The 20,478-nt window shown below is 65.7% G+C and overlaps 1 protein-coding gene and 1 non-coding gene across 2 annotated transcripts in view; one reads left to right on the forward strand and one right to left on the reverse strand.

Moving 5' to 3' along the window:
• SDK1 (sidekick cell adhesion molecule 1) overlaps positions 1 to 20,478 on the reverse strand; it is a 771,944-nt gene that overhangs the window by 17,681 nt on the left and 733,785 nt on the right. The window contains exons 37-41 of the mRNA XM_066273473.1: positions 18,609 to 18,795; positions 16,702 to 16,839; positions 11,280 to 11,441; positions 10,594 to 10,719; positions 1,616 to 1,780 (exon numbers count right to left, since the gene is read on the reverse strand). Of these exons, the coding sequence (XP_066129570.1) occupies positions 1,616 to 1,780; positions 10,594 to 10,719; positions 11,280 to 11,441; positions 16,702 to 16,839; positions 18,609 to 18,795 (778 nt within the window). The remainder of the gene's footprint in view (positions 1 to 1,615; positions 1,781 to 10,593; positions 10,720 to 11,279; positions 11,442 to 16,701; positions 16,840 to 18,608; positions 18,796 to 20,478) is intronic.
• On the forward strand, positions 3,081 to 3,156 carry TRNAV-AAC (transfer RNA valine (anticodon AAC)). The gene has a single exon. It is a non-coding gene; the product is annotated as a tRNA-Val (tRNA).

A 20,478-nucleotide genomic window follows, 5' to 3' on the forward strand; every position in this document is an offset into this window, starting at 1 on the left:
ACTCGGGCCTCACTGGTACGTGGGGGATGTCAGGGCCACCCCGAGCGAACCCCTCTGTTCCCAGCGGGCACTCGGGCCTCACTGGTACGTGGGGGATGTCAGGGCCACCCCGAGCGAACCCCTCTGTTCCCAGCGGGCACTCGGGCCTTGCTGGTGCGTGGGGGATGCCAGGGCCACCCCGAGAGAACCCCTCTGTCCCCAGCGGGCACTCGGGCCTCGCTAGTGCGTGGGGGACGCCAGGGCCACACTGAGCGAACCCCTCTGTTCCCAGCAGGCACTCGGGCCTCGCTGGTGCGTGGGGGACGCCAGGGCCACCCCGAGAGAACCCCACTGTCCCCAGCGGGCACTCGGGCCTCGCTGGTGCGTGGGGGACGCCAGGGCCACCCCGAGAGAACCCCTCTGTCCCCAGCGGGCACTCGGGCCTCGCTGGTGCGTGGGGGACGCCAGGGCCACCCCGAGCGAACCCCTCTGTTCCCAGCGGGCACTCGGGCCTCACTGGTACGTGGGGGATGTCAGGGCCACCCCGAGCGAACCCCTCTGTTCCCAGCGGGCACTCGGGCCTTGCTGGTGCGTGGGGGATGCCAGGGCCACCCCGAGAGAACCCCTCTGTCCCCAGCGGGCACTCGGGCCTCGCTAGTGCGTGGGGGACGCCAGGGCCACACTGAGCGAACCCCTCTGTTCCCAGCAGGCACTCGGGCCTCGCTGGTACGTGGGGGACGCCAGGGCCACCCCGAGAGAACCCCACTGTCCCCAGCGGGCACTCGGGCCTCGCTGGTGCGTGGGGGACGCCAGGGCCACCCCGAGAGAACCCCTCTGTCCCCAGCGGGCACTCGGGCCTCGCTGGTGCGTGGGGGACGCCAGGGCCACCCCGAGAGAACCCCTCTGTCCCCAGCGGGCACTCGGGCCTCGCTGGTACGTGGGGGATGTCAGGGCCACCCCGAGCGAACCCCTCTGTTCCCAGCGGGCACTCGGGCCTCACTGGTACGTGGGGGATGTCAGGGCCACCCCGAGCGAACCCCTCTGTTCCCAGCGGGCACTCGGGCCTCGCTGGTGCGTGGGGGATGCCAGGGCCACCCCGAGAGAACCCCTCTGTCCCCAGCGGGCACTCGGGCCTCGCTAGTGCGTGGGGGACGCCAGGGCCACACTGAGCGAACCCCTCTGTTCCCAGCAGGCACTCGGGCCTCGCTGGTGAGTGGGGGACGCCAGGGCCACCCCGAGAGAACCCCTCTGTCCCCAGCGGGCACTCGGGCCTCGCTGGTGTGTGGGGGACGCCAGGGCCACCCCGAGAGAACCCCTCTGTCCCCAGCGGGCACTCGGGCCTCGCTGATGCGTGGGGGACGCCAGGGCCACCCCGAGAGGACCCCTCTGTCCCCAGTGGGCACTCGGGCCTCGCTGGTGTGTGGGGGATGTCAGGGCCACCCCGAGAGAACCCCTCTGTTCCCAGCGGGCACTCGGGCCTCGCTGGTGCGTGGGGGACGCCAGGGCCACCCCGCCGCCCCGGGACCGCTCGCTCTCCGGCGGGCCCTCTGCTGCTGGGGCCGGCACGACACACCGTCCCAGGCCGGCTCCCCTCCCCTCCCCTTCCCTCCCCTCCCCTCCCGGAGCGAGGTCCTACCTGACACGGCTGTGGACAGGCTGCTGGGCTCCCCAAAGCCCATCTGGTTCACGGCCACCACCCGGAACTCGTAGGTCACTCCGGGCCGGAGCCGGTCCAGGCTGACGGTGTAGGACGTGGCGCGCCGCGGGATGTCCTTGGCGAACATGTCCCACAGGCCTTCGTCTGCAAGAGCGAGGGCGAGGGGCGCGTCAGGGCGGTGGACGCAGAGAGAGAGAGGTCAGGGCTGCCTGTCCCCCAGGGCGGGTCCCTGCACGTGGCTCTGCCCCTGCCGGCCAGCTCCTGGGCCCCCTCGCCTGGGGCCCAGCACGTGTCGGAGGCTGGGGGTGCAGTGCCCGGGGCGGGACGCTGGGCTCAGGGAGCCCTGTCCCTCGTGAGGAGACTGCTAAGGCTGCAAGTGGGTGGTGGCCGTTCCCCGGTGGTCTCCAGGGGTCCCAGACCCGCCCCTCTGCTCTCTGCCTGAACCGCGTGTTTGCCTAGGGTCTCTGGCGTGGCTTGCTGCTGTGGCTGCCCGCGGTGTGCGTGTGGTCACTGACCCTCCGTGCCACCTCCCTGACCCCCCGCCCGGCCTCTGCTGGGCCCCGTGCCCTCCAGCCATGGCTCTGAGTTCTTCCCCGTGCCTGCGGCGGCCCACCCACAGTCTAACTGGAAACGACGGTCGGCACGTAAACTCACACAGCAGCTCCTTCCGCCAACCGGCTGCCGGCTTCGCGGGGATGCCATTCAGCCTCGGGCAGGAGCCGCGGGGCGCCCAGGGCGGCTACGTGGTCCCACAGAGTGTCACGTTCTCGCCGGCGGTGGCGAAGGCGCCCGGTGCGGCTGGCGTTGTGGGGGTCTGTACGCCCTCCGCAACAGCCCTGCGGGGGCCCCTCACCCGCGGACGCTGCCTCTGCCGCCCAAACCGAACTCGCCGAGGGCCGCCCTCCAGCGCGAGCACTCTTTGGAGTGGCTGCAGTGTCCAGCCTGCCCCAGGCCAGCTAGTACCGCCCAGTGCAAATGAAACATCTGCGCTGGACTTCAAAGAGGAGCCCACACAGCCATGTTCACACCCCGCTATCCATAGGTCCCCACAGGTGCCGGCGACCGAGGTGTTTGCGGACGGGTGCAGGGTGAACCCATGGGGGTCCACCCAGACCATGGGCTATTGTCCTTCAGCCTTAAAGACACAGGGAATCCCTGACACCTGCTACAATGGGGATGCGCCCGAGGCCACCGTGCCCAGTGACACAAGCCAGACTCAGAGGACAGACGCTGTCAGATTTCACGTCCTATGAGGTCCCCAGAGGAGCCAAATTCACAGAGACAGGAAGTAGGGGGCAGGTGCCAGGGGCTGGGGTGGGGGCGTTTACTGAGGACAGAGCCCCAGTTTAGAACGGTGAACACATTCTGGAGACGATGGTGGTGATGGTTGCACAACGGTGTGAATGTCACCTGTACCGGACACTTAATGATTCAGCGACCCCTAGCCCTGGCCGGTTGGCTCAGCGGTAGAGCATCGGCCTAACGTGTGGAGGACCCGGGTTTGATTCCCGGCCAGGGCACACAGGAGAAGCGCCCATTTGCTTCTCCACCCCTCCGCCGCGCCTTCCTCTCTGTCTCTCTCTTCCCCTCCCGCAGCCAAGGCTCCATTGGAGCAAAGATGGCCCGGGCGCTGGGGATGGCTCCTTGGCCTTTGCCTCAGGCGCTAGAGTGGCTCTGGTCGCAACATGGCGACGCCCAGGATGGGCAGAGCGTCGCCCCCTGGTGGGCGTGCCGGGTGGATCCCGGTCGGGCGCATGCTGGAGTCTGTCTATCTGTCCCTGTTTCCAGCTTCAGAAAAATGCAAAAAAAAAAAAAAAAAAAAAAAAGATTCAGCGACCCCTGCCATCAGAGCCCTCGTTGACCGCGCCACATGGTGGCTGAAGGACAGAGGGAGGACCTGGACGGCCTGGGTGCGAAGCCCGACCCCAGCACGCGCTCGCTGTGTGGCCTCGGGCAGAGCGCTGAGCCTCTCTGGGCCTCATCCGTGGAATGGTGGCGACAAAGGCCTCCACATCCTTGGCTCGTTGCGAGGGTTCAACAAGCTCCTGTTTGCCAAGCGCTAGGACCAGGTCTCCCCCACGGCCCTGCATCCCAGGAGGGCGACTGGTCAACAGCGGCAGAAAGAATGCCCAGAATGCACTGTCCTGCCTCGTCCGTCCGGGCACAGGCACGGGCACGGGGGTCTTTTCAAAGGAGCGGAGGTCTGGGGCGGCGGCGAAGCAGGTCGGAACATGACACTCGCGTCCGGATGCTCCCGGGAGCCCAGGCTTATCGGGAACCTGGCTCAGCACACACCGCGGCGCAGACCCGCTCGAGTGGATTAGCTCAACGGCAAACAGAGAGGAAATTGCCAGTGTCTAAGCCCGTGTTTGCACAGGGCTTAGAGTCAGCACCAATTAAGTCCTGACCGTCGCAGGGTCACGAGGGCAGGGGCGCGGGCGAGCTTTCAAAGGTACGACGGGTCCCCGTCCGGGCACAGAGGTGGCCCCACGGCTATTTCTAAACGTCCACACCCACCTTCCTTCCTCGCCGAGACACCTATGACCACTGATAAGGTCAAGGAGGCAGGCTGTAGCATCCGCCTCCCCCCCAGTACTGAGGGTTACGCACGAAAGGGTTGCGTGTGACTCACATTCTGAGTTTTGCGAAAGAGCTATCAGGGAAGGCCAGGCCCGCGTGGACAGTGTCCCCCCACCCCCACCCCCACCCCCACACGCAGTCACCGGCATCCCACAGACACAAAGGGCATTCTGTCCGCTCGGCCCCCTGCTCCACCCCCCAGGGGGTCATATGGGATGTCCGCTCTCCACGAGCTGTGGGCAGGGCATGAAGGACAGTCCTTGGGGTCACTCCACCCTTTCAAGCTCATGTCTGGAGGCCAACCATGACCCCCCCCCCCCCGGAAGACACGGCTGCTTCCGACAACGGGCGTCCACCTGCCCTCCTCACTCTCACCTGCATCTCTCCACCACGGGGCCCTCCACGTTTTCAAGGGGTCAGTAAGCATCTGCTGACCTGACCCGTGTCCCCCACCCCTTCCCGCGCCCCCCTGCGTGCTCAGAGCCTCCCCCCCCTCGAGCAGGCTGCCAGCAGATCGCTACCGTTGCTGCCGTACTTGGCGCTCACTGCGACCCGGTCTCTGTTCTAGGGCTTTTGATGCGGGAAGCGTCGTGCAGTGTTTTTCCTCTAAAAAGAGACGATTCCACGCTGCTGAGGAGACTCAAGAAAAAATAGACCCCGTTCCACGGGCTGTCGCCTGAAACCCCCCTGAACCGGAGGGGCGAGGCGCGTGGCAGGCGTCCTGGGACCGGCTCCGCCGGTGTGCGCGCTGTTGGTGCGGGGTTCCCGGGGCGCCTGTCGGGCTCACACCTCTGCAACGCTTCCCTGCGGCCGAAGGAGAAAAGCCTCTCCCTCGCCCCGAGGGACACACTTTATTTTCAGCCCTCTTTTCACAGCTCTGGAAATCGTGTGCGTTTTACATAAAAAAAAAAAAAAAAAAAAGGTTTAAATGTAGGGAGACGGCGTCTGGGCCCAGCACGAGGTCGTGGGCCATCCGCTTCCGGTGGAAAATGTCGGGGGTGGGGGGGTGGGGGCGGTCGGACCGAGGGAGTCCCTTCTGAAGTATCTGAAGAAAACGCTCACATTTTTATTCTGCTTCTTTTTTCCCCAAAGTTAGCAGAGTCAGCGTTTTGGAACATTTATGATTCACGGGGCTCGTCTCAAGATCGGTATTTTAAATCACGACCCCGGCCGCCGGGAAGGGAGCCCACCCTGACTCTGCGCTGCGGGCCGTCCTGGGTGGTGGTGAGCCGCTAACTGCGCGGATAAACCAGCGTTGGAGAGAACGTGCATCTCCACAGACTCGGGGGATGGGGTGGGGGGGACACACAGGACGGACAACATCACGGGACTATTAGCTAGAACGAGATTTGCGCGACTGATTTTCCGAGCACGGGGAAGGCTGGTGCCGGGTCTCCGTCCCAGTTGGCGCTGGGGCGGACCGCAGGCCCTGGTGTCTATAAAGGGCGGTTCCGGGATCCCGTCTGGCCAGCGCTCGGGCCCCAGGAGAGGCTCAGTCTCGCTCGGGAGACCTGGCCCGGCTTGCTTCTCCCACGGAGGGGCTCCTGGTCAGCGAGTCAGCATCCCGAGAAAACCGGGACTGGCTGGACGAGAACAGTCTTCCGAAGCCACCGCCCTGGATGGCTGAGGCCCTGGTGACTGGTGAGAACTTTGAACTTGCTGGGGGGAGTGATGGAGACCTTCAGGCTGGGCCCTCCCCTCGACGTCTGTGGGAGGGGGGTCCCTGGCAGGGCAGGGAGCCCAGATTGAGATAGCCCGCCGGGCCTGGCCCCTGTGCTTGGACGCCTGAGAGACCGCCGTCCTGGGCTGTCCGTACTGAAGCGCTGCCCGGCGAGACGGTGAGGACAACGCTGAGGGAGGCGCGTGGCAGGATGTCCCCAGGTCACCACCCTGCTGTCCGCCTCAGGAGGAGAGCCAGGTGGGAGTCCACACGCCAGTCTGGTCCCTGAGGGTTGGCCTTCCTTCTCTCGTGTTTGTGTCCTCTCTGACTTTTGCGTTGATTGGAGTGACTCTAGCTGACACACAGGTTTCAGGTGCCTGATCCTGCAACACGTCTCTGTGCACTGCTCTGTGTGTCCACGGCTCGGCGCCCCGCCCGGTCTCACCCGCTCGGCGCCCCGCCCCCCGCGGCGCCCCGCCCCCTCACCCCCCCCCCCGGCGCCCCTCCGCGCCCCGCCCCCCCGGCGCCCCCCGCCCCCCCCAGCAGGAGGAGGAACACCTGTCCCCAGACGATCTCCCGCTACACCGGACACGCTGACACCCCGGTTTCTGGATGGAGACGTCACTCCGCTCAGGCATATCCGAGGGTTTGTTGCTCAATTTACCCCTGGAGCGCCCCGGGCGGAGCCCTGCGGCAGGGACTGGGGCGGGCACCCTGCCCGCGCTGGCGTCTGATTTCACGGACAATTAAACGGGGTCTGCACACGCTGCTTCAAACTGTCATCCTCGGCCTGAAACGTCTGGTTCCGTGAACTCACACAACCGGCACGTGACCGTCGGCACCGTGGGCCCCGGGCAGGCGGAAGCCTGTCGGTTGTTTTATTTCTTCACCACGCCCCGTTTCCCTTCGGATAAAAATGGTCAGCCTGGCATAGGGACGGAGCCGACGCGGACGGGCTGACAGACGCTCTGGGCCACGTCTCCTGAGAAAACAGCGTTCATCTCATCCGTGATGAAGGCAGGGGACAACAGGTGGTGGGGGTACGGCTGGTGGTCTGTGAGGGGACCCCCAGCCCCGCCAGGCACCCCTCCCCAGGAAGGAACGGACGTGAGGCTCAGGCTGCCCCCCACGTGTGGTCCTGGGGGGGTGGGAGGCGAGCAGGGCCAGAGAGCCCGAGCTGCCCGCCCGCTGACGTGGCCGCCTGGGGAACGTCTGTGGGTTTCAGATCTTTGGGGAAAGAACTAATTTTCCTTTGTTGTTCAGTTGAAACGTTGCATGTCCGGGACCCAGAGTGGAGGAGGTGAGAGGTGGGGGGAGGAGGCAGCGGCCGGCGGCCAGGAGGGTCCCAACAGGGGCCGGGGCTCTGCCCTCCGCCTCTCCCCTCTGGGCGACGGGCGCCCCTGGTCAGGAGGCAGTGCCGTGTCTGTCTGTCTGGCAGCACCGGGCGCGGCTGCATGCAGACCTCAGGAGGGGAAACACTCCCCGCCCCTCAGCGCCCTTCCAGCCCACGTGTGAATATGTACGTTGGGCTTCGAGAGCTGCCCAGTGGAGCACACGCCTGCGGGGGACCCGTCAACACGCCCGCGGGGGACCTCCGTCCACACGCCTGCTGCATGCCGTCCGCCACCCTCGGCCCGAGCAACAAGCCTTCGGCAGGGCTGCATCATGCAGTCCTGGGGTCCACACTCGCTGACCGCCCCGCCCAGGGGTCAGGGAGCCTGGGCTCCAGCCCGATACCGATTCCTTTAGCTTCTGTGATTCCGCATTAGGGCAGCAACGGGGAGCGTGCGGGATTAAAATGGGGCTGTGCTACTGTCGCCCCGGCTGCCCACCCCGCTGCTCACTCCGCTGCCCACTCTGCTCTCACTGCCCGCCCCGCTGCCCACCTCAGTGCCCACCTCATTGCCCACCCCGCGCCCACTTCATTGCCCACCCCGCTGCCCACCCCGGTGAGCCCCCACTCAACACAAGCATCTGGGCCGTCACAGAGATCTGGGTGGGCGAGTGGGTGGCCGGGGGCCCTTGGGACCACCTGACGCGATGTCTGGTCGTCCCGGAACCCCAGTGGTGAGGGGAACCGAGCATGGCTGGGTGGCCCCCCATCCAAAACCACCCCTCCCGATGACACGCAGGACCACCAGCCTCGCCTCAGCCCCTCCTCCGCCGAGACAGCCCTGCCAGAGCGCTGGGTGCGGGAACGGGCCGCTGGGCCGCTGGCGTGTTGTGGACAGAGACCCCAAGCCTGGCACCACCACCAGCAAGGTGCTTACATACTGACAATCCACGGCGTGTCTCACCCGACTGAGCATCCGCCGGCCCGGGTCACAGCAGGGCGGGCCGGCCTTCTCACTCTGCGGTGGCCAGGTGGCACTGCCCACCGTCGGGGAGGGGACGCCGCTGGGAAGCCGATCAAGAGCGTCGAGGGCAGAATGGGACTGAGCGCCAACGTTTAGCGCTATGGGAACGGCGTCGTCCAGCGCAGCTGCTTGTGCCCCCCGGGGACCAGGGTCCGCACGCGGGTGCCGACCAGCTGAGCTCCGATCACTGGCGACCTCAGAGGCTTGGCCTCCAGGTGGGGGTGTGGAGGGGGGCCTCTGAAGCCCAGTGAGCTCCGTTCACACACCTTCCTGCCCCAGAGCCGCACTTCTTTCCAACCAGCACCCCGCCCCCACGTTAGTACCCCGCCCCCCACGTTAGTACCCCGCCCCCACGTTAGCGCCCCGCCCCCCACGTTAGGTACACATCCGGGAACCGCTCCTCGCAGGCTCTCGGTCCGGGCGGGCCTGAGGACCAGAACCCAGTCATCTCTCAGAAAGGGCCAGGACGTGCCACCGATATCAGGAGTCTCAGCCTCACCCACACCTGACCTCCCAGGCCCCCGAGCTGAGAGGCAGGACCTTTCTGCTACGTCAGCCGCCTGCACGAGGTGCTTGGGCACAGCCCGCCCACACACCTCCGTCCACAAGGGGACGAAACGCTAGATTCCGGCACGAAGTCAGTGAAAATAAGAGGTGTGCTTCCTCCCACCCGAGCTCACAGGTCTCCTGAATTCTGCCACGCACCACGCCGTCCCGGGGAGACACGGGAGCTCTCTCCGTCGGGTCAGTGCAGGCCCACGGCCCTCGGCTGAGCCCAGACCTCACGGGCCTTTGATTCACAGCTCCCGTCACTCTAAAGTGCTCTCGCCTCAAATGTCATCAGCAGCTGGACGGCTGTTCTGGGGGCTGTCTGCCTTCAGGGGGACAAGGGGTTGGAACTGAGCGACTGGAGACCTCGGCCAAGCCCAGGCTGGCCACTGATCTGTGACCTCTGTACCCAGGGCCGGCCAAATGCCTTGCTCAACAGAACGTCTCAGGACCCCACACCCACAGGCTGGTGCACCGAGTGGGCGAGTTCTGGAGCCAAAGAATTTTTCATATCGCCTTTAAGTGGACATTTTGGTCTGATGTACCAGGCTTTCCCTTAGAAGTTTCTAGGCCTTGGCTGGTTGGCTCAGTGGTAGAGCACTGGTGCAGTGTGTGCAAATCCTGGGTTTGAGTCCTGGTCAGGGCACCCAGGAGGAGGGATCATCTGCTTCTCCACCCTTCCCCCTTCTTTCTCTCTTCTCCTCCTACAGCCATGGCTCTGTTTGAGCAAGTTGGCCCTGGTGCTGAGGATGGGTCCATGGCCTCACCTCAGGTGCTATAATAGCTTGGTTGCTGAGCAATGGAGGAGCTGCCCCATATGGGCAGAGCATCGCCCCCTAGTGGGCTTGTTGGGTAGATCCTGGTTGGGGTGCATACGGGAGTCTGTCTCTGCCTCCATGCCTCTCAATAATAACGATAATAATAATAATAATAATAATAATAAAAGAAGTTTCTAGATGGCACTTATAACTAGTAGTCTTTCAAAAGCCCTTTGATGGGAGAAGCGACGTCTGTGCAGGTGTGTAACTTGGGACCTCCCCTCCTGGTCTAACAGCGTCTCTCAACGTTAGACCGGAATGGCCCTGAGCACTAAGGTCTGTCGGGCGGCAGGGGCTGGCGACGTATTTTCTGGACATGTCCCCAGCATGTCCTGCATTTTCTCGCTATGAGATTCACGGGTAGCTGTGCAGCTGTCCGAAGTCTCTGCCGGTGGTGAAGCCCTCGGGGCCAGGACATCACGTCCAGCTCGCCACACCAGAAATTCATTTCCCAGTAACTTCCATCCTCAGCTGCTGACGCGGAACAGGAGGAAGGGGGACCCCCTTGCGGTGGGTGGGGAGGGGAGGGGTCTGGGGCCTCATCTCCAGAAGCTCCGACCTGGGGCAGACCACTCTGATACCGGGAAAGCTCGTCGCGATCAGAAATGGTATCGACTCTTTCCACCTGGGGAGTGAACTCCTCTCAGAACCCGTGACGCGTCCCCCGGACACCCTCTCGGGGTCTCACAGGCAGGCTGACCACGTCCAGTGTCCCTGAGTTCTCGTGTGCATGGCTCTGGGAACGACACGGTCACCTGGCAGGCGTCATGTGCGTGAGACATCGCGGGTGGATGCCCGTGAGCTGAACCACACGGGCCGGGACGGTGAGGGGGGGGCATCTCATCTCAACACATGTGCCCCCTCCGCCCCGGCGCCGTCCGGGCAGTGCTGAGAGGCAGTGCCCACGGCGGACGCTCAGACCCCAGACGCCCAGCGGAGACGCTGCTCCTTAGTGGCATCTGACGTGGGCGCCCATGGGCCCCACGCCCTTACCTGAGGGCCGGGCCTCGATGACGTAGCCCGTGGTGGGCGCTCGGCCGGCACTGCCCTCTGTCCACTGCAGCGTCAGTTCAGAGGCGGATTTGGTGACCGAGACATCTCTCGGGGCCCCCGGGGAACCTGTGGGGTAAAACAGAAAAGGGGAGATGTCTGATCCCCTGGGGGTTCTCAGCCCCCTGCGTGGGGCCTGCTGTCTGGGTGTCTGTGCTCCCCGGGAGGGGCTCCTCCTCGCAGTGACACTGGCTTCCCAGGCTGACCAGAGGTGACACGGGCACAGTGCCTGGTGCTGGGCCAGCACACAGGGCAGGCCTTCCCTCGGCCGCCCGTGATGAACCAGGCGTTTAATCAGAGGCCGCGTTGTTGCCGTGGGAAACCGTGTGGCTCACCTTCATGACACGGGAACCCTAAAACTCCCTTATGTACCTTATTTCAAAAATCAAATTCACTGATTCTCTCTTAATCTTTCCGGAAAACAACCATCAAGATGTCAGGCACCTCACACCTTAGAGGCTGCTGGCGTGTACGGCACGAGCCACCCGTGGAGTGTGGCGCCGACCTCTGCCAACACCCACCACCAACCAGCCCCGGGTTCAGGCCGGCTCCGCGCCGACAGAGCCCACTCTGCAGAGAAGGGGGACGGCCGCCCTCAACACGGTGACCCGTACGAGGCGTCCACTCACCCTCGGCCGGCCCGGCCGTGACGTTGGCTCGCAGCTCTGGCCCGTAGGCGATGGTCCGTGCCTGGACACGGAAGAAGTAGGTCACGCCCTTTGTGAGGTCCCGCACCTTCAGCCAGCGCTGCCCGTTGCCCGGGACGTCCACGGTCACCACCTTGCTCACCCCTGGAGCGGTAAGAGCACAGACAGGAGCCCGTGGGGACGGGGGGACCCCACCGAGCGCCCGCCCCGTGTGCTGTCAGCTGAGGAAGGATGTCTCTCGCCATTCGGAGGCGCGTTAAGAGGTGATAACAGCCCATGCTCAGCGCAGATAAGTGTAATCAGAGCTCGCGTTTGATAAGCGGATGCTGATGGAGGGAAGAGCCAAACCCCACAACGGGCGGGGAGGCGGCCCTGGCCTCACTGTTCACAGCGGGCTGTGGGGCTGTGCCCGGTCAGTGGGCACGGCTGGGAGGCCGCTGGCCTGTCTGCAGTCAGGCCTCCCGAGGACATGCTGTGGTCCCTTCCCACCTGGCCCTGAACTGCGCTGAGCCCTGTGTCGCTGGCACAGGTGACCTGGAGGGGGGTGGTGGGAGAAGACGCAGGAAGACCCTCATTCCAGTTCAAAGGTGGGCTCCCCCGGGGGGGGGACTCCAGCCCGACAGGGTTGGCCAACCCGCGGCCTGAGGACCTCAGGCCACTCGTGATGGCCTCGGACGCGGACCTCGCGACCAGGATGAAGAAAAACAGTCACCGTGGACGTGGATGCCGCGGCTCAGAGAACGGCGACGACACAGAGGCGGGGCTTCACGTGTCAATGAGCCTGTGGAGCAGAGCGCTGTGTGCTCTGAGGCGAACGACTGGAGAGCCGGGGTGCGGCACTGCGCGGGGAGGGTCCGTGCTGAGCGACACACACCAGCCTCTCCAGAGGGAAGACAGGACTCTGTGGCTGGATCCGTTCGAGAGCGACGCGTTTCACCCGGGGTCACACACAGCCCCGGATGGGGTGCGGGTTCCCTGCACTCGGGACGCACGGCATCTCCGGGGCGTCTCCCGGGAGGATGCCAGGACGGCGTGTCCCACGGCATCCGGGTCACGGACTCGCTCAGGAGAGCTGTCCCCGCTGTCCCAGGTCCGGCGGTCCACTCCACTGCCCCCCCCCCAGGACGGGGCGCCAACGGCACGGTGCCAGCCCCGCCTCTCCTAGCAGCCTGACCACAGGCGCTCGCTCGCTGCGAAATGGACGGCTGATGACCTGTCGCCACCGGACCCAGAGGCCTCCACGCGCCCTTCTCCGGGTTCACCGTTCTCCGGTTGTGCCTTTTAGGAAGCGTGGACTCAGCTCAGTTGTGCTAAGTGACTTCAGAGTGAGACCGACTGCTTTTCAGTGACTTCCACATCCGAGCGAGCTCTGCAGAGGAGCCGGGAAAACCGCCCGGAGCCTGACCCTCAGCTCACGGCACCCAAGGCGGGTTGCCCAAGGGGCCGTCGGCTGCAGAGGGCCCAGGTCCTCCAGAGCCTGACCCTCAGCTCACAGCACCCCAGGCGGGCTGCCCGAGGGGCGACCATGTGCACAGCCGGGGGCGTCGGCCGCAGAGGGCCGGGTCCTGTGGTCAGGGGGTCACTCCGCACGCCCCTTCCCCCTTGTTGTTTCATGCCTTCCTCCCCCCCAGAGCGACATAAACCCGTGCAGGGATTGTGTGGGTTCTGTGATTTTGTGAATTCCACGAGGAAGTAGGGGAGGCTGGCCTCTCCCAGCTCAATTATGTCAGAATCTTATTTATTTAGTCAATTTTTAAACCCTGCCCGGCACGACAAGGCCTCAGGGTGCCATCGTAATAAAATAGAACAGTTAAAAACACTTTAAAAAACATTAAAGGAGTTCTACCGTCAAGTTGGATTCCCAGGGCAGAGCCCGTGTTCCATGCAGCGTGGTTCTCCTCACCACAACGGGGGACACAGGCACCCCCACTGGGCTCTCACCCCTGGCCGGGGCGGCTGAGGGCCCAGCACAGCCCGGCTGGGAGGGACGGCTCGAGAGGAGGCTGCCGGGGTCACTCCAGGCTGAGCCTCAGGCGATCACCGCGCACACGTGGAGGCGTGGACGTGCACACGCCTCGTGTCTCTGGAGACCTCTGAAGAGCCAGCGTCTCTACAGAGACAAAGGTACATTCTGGCCCCAACGAGAGCCGCCTGACGTTCCCGTGACACCTGCCATGGCCAGCGCGCGGAAGGACGGAGGATGTTTGGAGCCCCGGTGACAACGTACTTGGTCACGGATCCCACAGTGAGGGACGAGGGGTGAGGGGCGGGTTCCTCCCTGAGCCTCACTTGAAGGCCAGCATGCTGACCGCGTGGGCTGCACACGGTGGCCATGAGGCTGAAACAGAATCCCCTGACAACGCCCATGTTGTTGAGAAGTGAACCAGTCAGTGCCGCCCTGGTGACACCCCGGCGACTTCCTGGAAGAGGAGGCACAGCCCCAGGAGAGGGAGAGCACAGAGCAGGCGTCACGGGCACATCCAGCCCTCGCTGCATGGCCGACGCTGGTGACCATGGCCATCAGCTCGCCAGGAGACAGGCCCAGAGGCGCTCGGCGCGGAGCACCCAGGGGTTCTGCGGGTCCCCTGGCACGCGGGGGCCAGTCCGCAGGATGAGCACTGGTCTGAAGCAATGCGGAGAACTTGTACCCGTGACGGCTGAGGACTCCGTCGGCCCCTCAGAGCCACGATTTCAGCCAGTCCTTTCCCGTTCGAATGTTGCCTGTTGCTCAACCTCCTTGAAAAGCTGCTTGGGACACGTTCTCCTGGCTCCTGTGCGCGTGGGTGTCTGTGCGTGTGCACAGGGAAGAATGCCACAGGGAGGTCTCCAGCTCCCTGCCCCTTCTTGGGGGTGAGTGAGTCAGGACAGTGCGTGTCCCCCCGGTAGCCTCCGCTGGGCCCCCACCCGCAGTCCTGCCAGGCCGCCGGGTCCCCAGACAGGATGAGGCTGAGTGTGGCCACGCCGCTGTGCGCCGATGCCGGCCCCGATTTACAAACCAGGTGCACGCCCGCCCGCCCACGCTGTTCTTCACCCGAGCCCGTCGATGGCCTCAGACGCCCCGTTCCCGTCACGTGTCCCCGGCCCTGGCTCAGGACGGACGACACAGCAGTCCCGAGCCCTGGTTTATAGGGAGCACTCTTTCTTTCTTAGCACTTCATAAAATAACGATGACTCCTGCAGCCCGCGGCACCTCCTCCGACCGACACGGGCAGACCAGGCGCTTCAGCTCCCTCCTTCAAACCGACGTCCCGTTTCACCTGGATGCCCTTCTTTCAAAAGGAAGCTGTGGGTGGCGTTGCACGCAGAGCGGCACCGTGGGACATGCTGGTTAGGCTGCCCCCCCCCCACGACTCAGGGCCTCGGGGCCCGGCCCGCAGCGGGTGAGACTGACGCCGGATGCTCGTGAGCAGGGCCGGAGAGGGGACACGGGACACTCACACAGCAGCGGAGGGGGCACGCTGCCCCACAGCAGGGACTCTGGCAGTTGTCACGTGAAGGACAGCAAGGCCACCCACTTCCCAGCTCCTGTCCCCCATGTCTGTCCACTCTGGGGCACATCTCCCTCTGGCTGCACCTCCAGACCCAACACACCCTCCGCTGGCCACGTCGCACCTCTGCCCACCACCCCACCCTGCCACCCGTCACCCGGGGCCTCCCAGCACTCCCTCCTGGCCGTCACCACCCGGCACACCCTGCTCCCCGGTCCGGGGCCGGGAGGGGGCAGCGGCACCAACGGGTCTCTCTAACCGACGCGGGCAGGCCTGACCGTCACCACCCGGCACACCTGCTCCCCGGTCCGGGGCCAGGAGGGGGCAGCGGCACCAACGGGTCTCGGGTGCCCGGGCCTCCTGCTCAGCTCGCCGCCCACCTCCACCCGGGTTCATGCTCAGGCTGGGGTGTCCCTCCTCACAGGCTCCCCGGGTGCAGGCATTTCCCCACTGTTCTTGGGGGGTCTGTGTTCCTGGCTGACCCTGGACGTCAGGAGATCATCAATCCACTTCTCCATCCTGTGCCTTTTACAGAGCAGGGCCCTGGTCCTGTGTCACAGGTCTCCCTGCTCCTACTGCACCACAGCCTGAGTGACTGACCCTGCGTGACCCGGGCCTGTGTGACCCGGCCTTGAGTGACCTGGGCCTGTGTGACCCGGCCCTGAGTGAACCGGCCCTGTGTGACCCGGGCCTGAGTGACCCGGGCCTGTGTGACCTGGGCCTGAGTGACCCGGGCCTGTGTGACCCGGGCCTGAGTGACCCGGGCCTGCGTGACCCGGCCTTGAGTGACCGGGCCTGTGTGACCCGGCCCTGAGTGAACCGGCCCTGTGTGACCCGGGCCTGAGTGACCCGGGCCTGAGTGACTGACCCTGTGTGACCCAGGCCTGAGTGACCCGGCCCTGTGTGACCTGGGCTCGAGTGACCCAGGCCCGTGTGACCCGGGCCCATGTGACCCGGGCCCGTGTGACCCGGCCCTGAGTGACCCGGCCCTGTGTGACCCGGGCCTGTGTGACCCGGGCCTGAGAGACCGACCCTGCGTGACCCAGGTCTGCGTGATCCGGGTCTGTGTGACCCGACCCTGCGTGACCCGGCCCTGTGTGACTTGGGCCTGAGTGTCTGGCCCTGGGTGACCAACCCTGGGTGACCCAGGCCATGTGTGACTGTCCTGTGTGACCCAACCCTGAGTGACCCGGCCCTGTGTGACCCGACCCTGAGTGACCGCCCTGAGTGACTGGGCCTGGGGCAGCATGGTCCTGTAGGACCTCCCCCTCCCTCATTGAGCTCAGCCTTGGGGGGATGCGGGCCCCACCTGCCCCAGGGCCTCCAGGTCCCTGGCCTCCTGCAGGAGGTGCCCCTGGGTCTGCGTGCCTGTGTCCTTCTCGTCACTCAGGCCCCCACCCAGTGCCCAGCGCTGTCCCCTGCTCAGCTTCCTTCGGACCGTGGCCCCTCCCAGCTGGCCTGTGTGACTGTGCTGCCCGCCTCTCCCCTCACTGGGCACAGGCTCGCCGGGTCCAGGGACGCCAGCGAGGGTCCTGACAGATGCCAGCGTGGAAAGATGCCCGCCTCCTGCCCCACAGGCCTGGCGTCCGGAGCAGAGCCCAGCAGCCGGCAGGGTTGCTGACCAAGGGGCGGCCGAGCGGAGGGCAGACCAGAGCGACGCCCGCCAGCGCCCGTGTGGGCCCAGCCAGTGGCACTCAGGCAGTGCCCTCGGTTTACCGGAGGACCGAGTCCCGGGAACCGGAGGTGGGGTCGGGGGTGTGAGCACTAGGCCTGCGGACGGCGCCGTGCTGGAACTCGGGACAGCGGCTCTCGCCCCGGCCTGGTGCGTCCAGGGCCCCCTGCGGCCAGGCCGCTGGCTCCACAGGCTGTGGGGGGCCCTGCGCCAGGGAGGCGCCCTCCCTGACCCCCTGCCTTACCTTGGACGGGGGCCAAGGGCTCGTACACCACGCGGTAGCCCTGCAGGACGCCGTTGGCGGCCGCTGGCTCGCCCCAGGAGACGTTGAGCGTGGTGGAGGTGATCTCGGAGAAGGCCAGGAAGCTGGGGGTCCCGGGCGCTGGGGGGACAGAGCACAGGGATGGTCAGCGTCCTCGTGGGTCGTTGACCACACGCGTCTCTGCCCCCGTGGGGAACGAACATGTGATTAGAGGCCACTCTCAGTTCAGTGCGAGTCTGAGTGCCCTCTGACGACAGGGGTATTTATTGATCATCTGTGAACGTCCCGGTAAATCACGGATGGAAACGGGAGGGAGACGCAGACCGCTTGCTGTCTGGCCACTGCAGGAGCGTTCTGGAGGCTCCGGTCCTGCTCGTCCGTCCGAGGAGGGGAGCTGGGCCGGGCCAGCCCTCCCCACACCGCAGGGGCTCAGAGGGCTCAGGGACGCCCCTCCCGGCCCTGAAATCCCACAGGGCACTCTGCCACCTCAGACGGCCCCGCCTGGCCAGGAGGGTGAGAGGAGGCAGTGACAGGGCCGTCCTGAGCTGGGGGACATGGCCACAGACGCAGAAGGCCAGGCCTGTGACCGGGCAGTGCCGCCCTACACACGCCCCCACTGCCGCCTGCGTTCTGTGCCCAGAGCGGCCCCTCCGGTGCCCGCGTGGGGACTGCTCTCTGCCAGCCCCTCCGTGCTCAGGGGCCGTTCTGCCCTCCCTCCAGCCAGCCCCCTCCGTGCTCAGGGGCCGTTCTGCCCTCCCTCCAGCCAGCCCCCTCCGTGCTCAGGGGCCGTTCTGCCCTCCCTCCAGCCAGCCCCCTCCGTGCTCAGGGGCCGTTCTGCCCTCCCTCCAGCCAGCCCCTCCGTGCTCAGGGGCCGTTCTGCCCTCCCTCCAGCCCCTCCGTGCTCAGGGGCCGTTCTGCCCTCCCTCCAGCCAGCCCCCTCCGTGTTCAGGGGCTGTTCTGCCCTCCCTCCAGTCCCGGGGCCCTTTGGCCTGTGACCCGTCAGGCCTGCCGTGCCCTGACGAGGCCATGCCCCTCCTCTCTGCCCCTCGGGTCTGCCCGTGTCCTTCCAAGCTCAGCGACCACACCCACGGCCGGTCTCAGCTGCTGGGTGAGGCCGAAGGGAGCAGTCCGGGCAGGCTGGCCACGTCCCCCACGGTTAGCCTGACGCTCGGGAGCGGCCATCCCCAGGGGAGGCATCATCTCGGGAGGGCGTTTGCGGGCTGACCCCGCTGAAGGTCGGGGAGCCCTGGGTGGGGTTGGTCCTCATGTCCCCCTGGGAGACAAGACCGGCTCCACAATGGTCACCAGGCCGCTAGGCAAGGCTGAGAAGCACTGAAGAGGGGTGACTCTCTCAGAACCGGCCCTGTGGCCTGTGAGTGACAGCGGCGGCTCAGCCCCCTCCTCGCCCTTGGACCTGGCCCGGGCGTGTCTGAGAGACCGCTGGTGAGCTGCTCCCAGGGGCTCTGCGGCCCCAGCCTCAGCGAATGCCCGAGACTGTGGCCTGGGCTCAGGGCTCACCCCACACACAGCACGCTCCCCAGTGGTAAGACACGCTAGCTGGTGAGTCCAGTAAGAGGTGGGACGTGTCCTGCGGGTCACGAAGGAGGCCCCGTCCCTCTGGTGGCCCCGGGGGGCTGTGGAGACAGGCATGCCTCACTCACACCCGGCTAACGGTTGCGGTGCGCCCCGTGACCAGGTCGAGGCCAGGCCCAGGCGGACGCAGGAGCCCAGCCCAGCATGGCAGCCTGTCCATGGGTTCCCAGCTCCTCCGTGCCCAGGCCCACAGCGCAGGCAGAGCGGAGCGCGGCAGACGTGGAGATGGGGGGGGGCTTGCTCTCCGAGGGAGGGCCCGGCAGAGGCCAGAGGGGACGGTCACCCATTTCTCCTACCGGCCTGGTGGGTGCGCCCCGGCCTGGGCTCGCTCCTGGGCCCGTCCCCGGCGGCGTTGAAGGCGGAGATGCTGACCAGGTAGCGGGTGTGGCTGGTCAGGTTCTTCAGCTTCACCAGGGGCTCCGGCAGGAACAGCACCTTCATCTTCTCCGTCTCGTTCTGGCTGCTAGCCTCCCAGTAGTAAACCTGTTGGGAGGGGTGAGAGGTCACAGCGGACCGCAGCCAGGGGGCCCGCCCGCTGTTTCCAGCTGCCGGCCGGGGAGACGGCGCCGTGAGTGGGGCCGGCACCCCTGCCTCTGCTGTGCTGAGCGGGAGGGGCCTTGCTCCTGTGGAATTGCAGGGGGGGCCGGGGACAATGAGGTCAGTGCCTGGGCGGAGGTCCCAGGCTGCGCACGTGTGTGAGGAGCAGGTGACCGGCATTTCTGGGTGGTCCATCTGCAGCGTGAGCCCTGCCTAAGCGAGCCAGATGCTGGTGGGGACACGGGGGATCTGAGAACGGAGGGGACCCTGTCCTGCAGCCACCAGGAAGTCCCCTTTCCTCCTGCAGGGCTGGCGCTGCTGGTGTCTTCGCTCATATCTCTCCCCTTCCCCGGGGCTTCTGGCGAGAAGGGAGACAGACCCTGTCCACCTCCTCAGCCTGCGGCCAGACCTCCGGCGTCCACCCTGAGCTCCCGGGTCCCCCTCGGGGCCTCCGATGAACGTGGCCCCACCCTGGAGGTTAAAACAAGGAAACCGAACGTGGACACGGCCAGGTGGCGCTCGGCCCTGCGGGGACAGGCCACACTGCACCTGGCCCCCACCTCCCTCCTCGCGCAGAGCGTCTGCGTGCCCGTGGGGGAACTGATGTCCAGGACAGAGGTCTGCAGAAGTCGCCAGAAATGCTTCCCTGGATGGCTGGCCGAGGAACCACTGCCCGTGCCGTGCTCCCCGGGGCTGCCCAAAGATAATGCCGAGGCACCGGTCCACCTTGGCTGGGCGGCCTGAATGCGGCCAGGTCCTTAGAGCAGCTGTCCACGGGTGAGAGCAGGGCAGAGCGCCCAGGTCGGCTCTCCTGACCACGCAGGAGCAGTCCAGCTGGGTGAGCGTGGCCATGTCCACCTGGGAGACCCGTGCCGGCTTCTGCACTCGGAACTGACCCGACGAGCTCCCTCCTGGCACTGCCCCTCCTCACGAGATCGACAGCCAAGTTCAATGTCTTGATCATTAAGGAAATGAGGAAACAGAATTTGGACACACACAAATGGTGCCCTGGCTCCGAGCTCACGGGACGCTCCGTGCCTCGTTAATCCCTGTAACAGCCCTGCCATGGGGCGAAGGGGTTTATTTTCATAAAACACCTACAGAAATCATTTTCAAATGGACATTTCATTGGCTCAATAGCCATCAGGATGGGTTAGCCCCTCGAATCTGATGACCGATCAGCCCGGCCTCCAGCAGATCAGACAAAGTAAATCCATTCTGGGGCCGGAGTGGGGAGTTTCAGGGAGCGGCAGCCCCCGTTTTCTCCGGGACGGTTGTGTGGGGCCTGGGCGGCTTCTGAGCCCTCCACGCAGAGACGGACCGAGGGGAGGGGCTTCCTGCCCGGAAGAACCCGCCTCTGCGCTCACGGACCACCCAGAACTCTTCTGGGTCCAGCCTGCTGCCTTTCTGTTATCCCATCTCTGCAGTCTTTCGTTCACGTGGAATTGTAACGGTTTAGTGTGGTGGTGGCGAAGGCTCTCAAAGTGGGATGCCCAGGACCCATGCCCCCTGGGGGACCCTGTCAGGACTGCACATTCTTGGGCCCCACCCTGGACCTCCTGAATCAAGAACTGGGGTGGGGAGCCTGCTCCTTCAGTGATGCTTCCTTGTTGGCAAAGACCTCGGAGG

Source organism: Saccopteryx bilineata, chromosome 4, assembly GCF_036850765.1.
Source record: "Saccopteryx bilineata isolate mSacBil1 chromosome 4, mSacBil1_pri_phased_curated, whole genome shotgun sequence".
Classification (NCBI taxonomy): Eukaryota; Metazoa; Chordata; class Mammalia; order Chiroptera; family Emballonuridae; genus Saccopteryx; species Saccopteryx bilineata.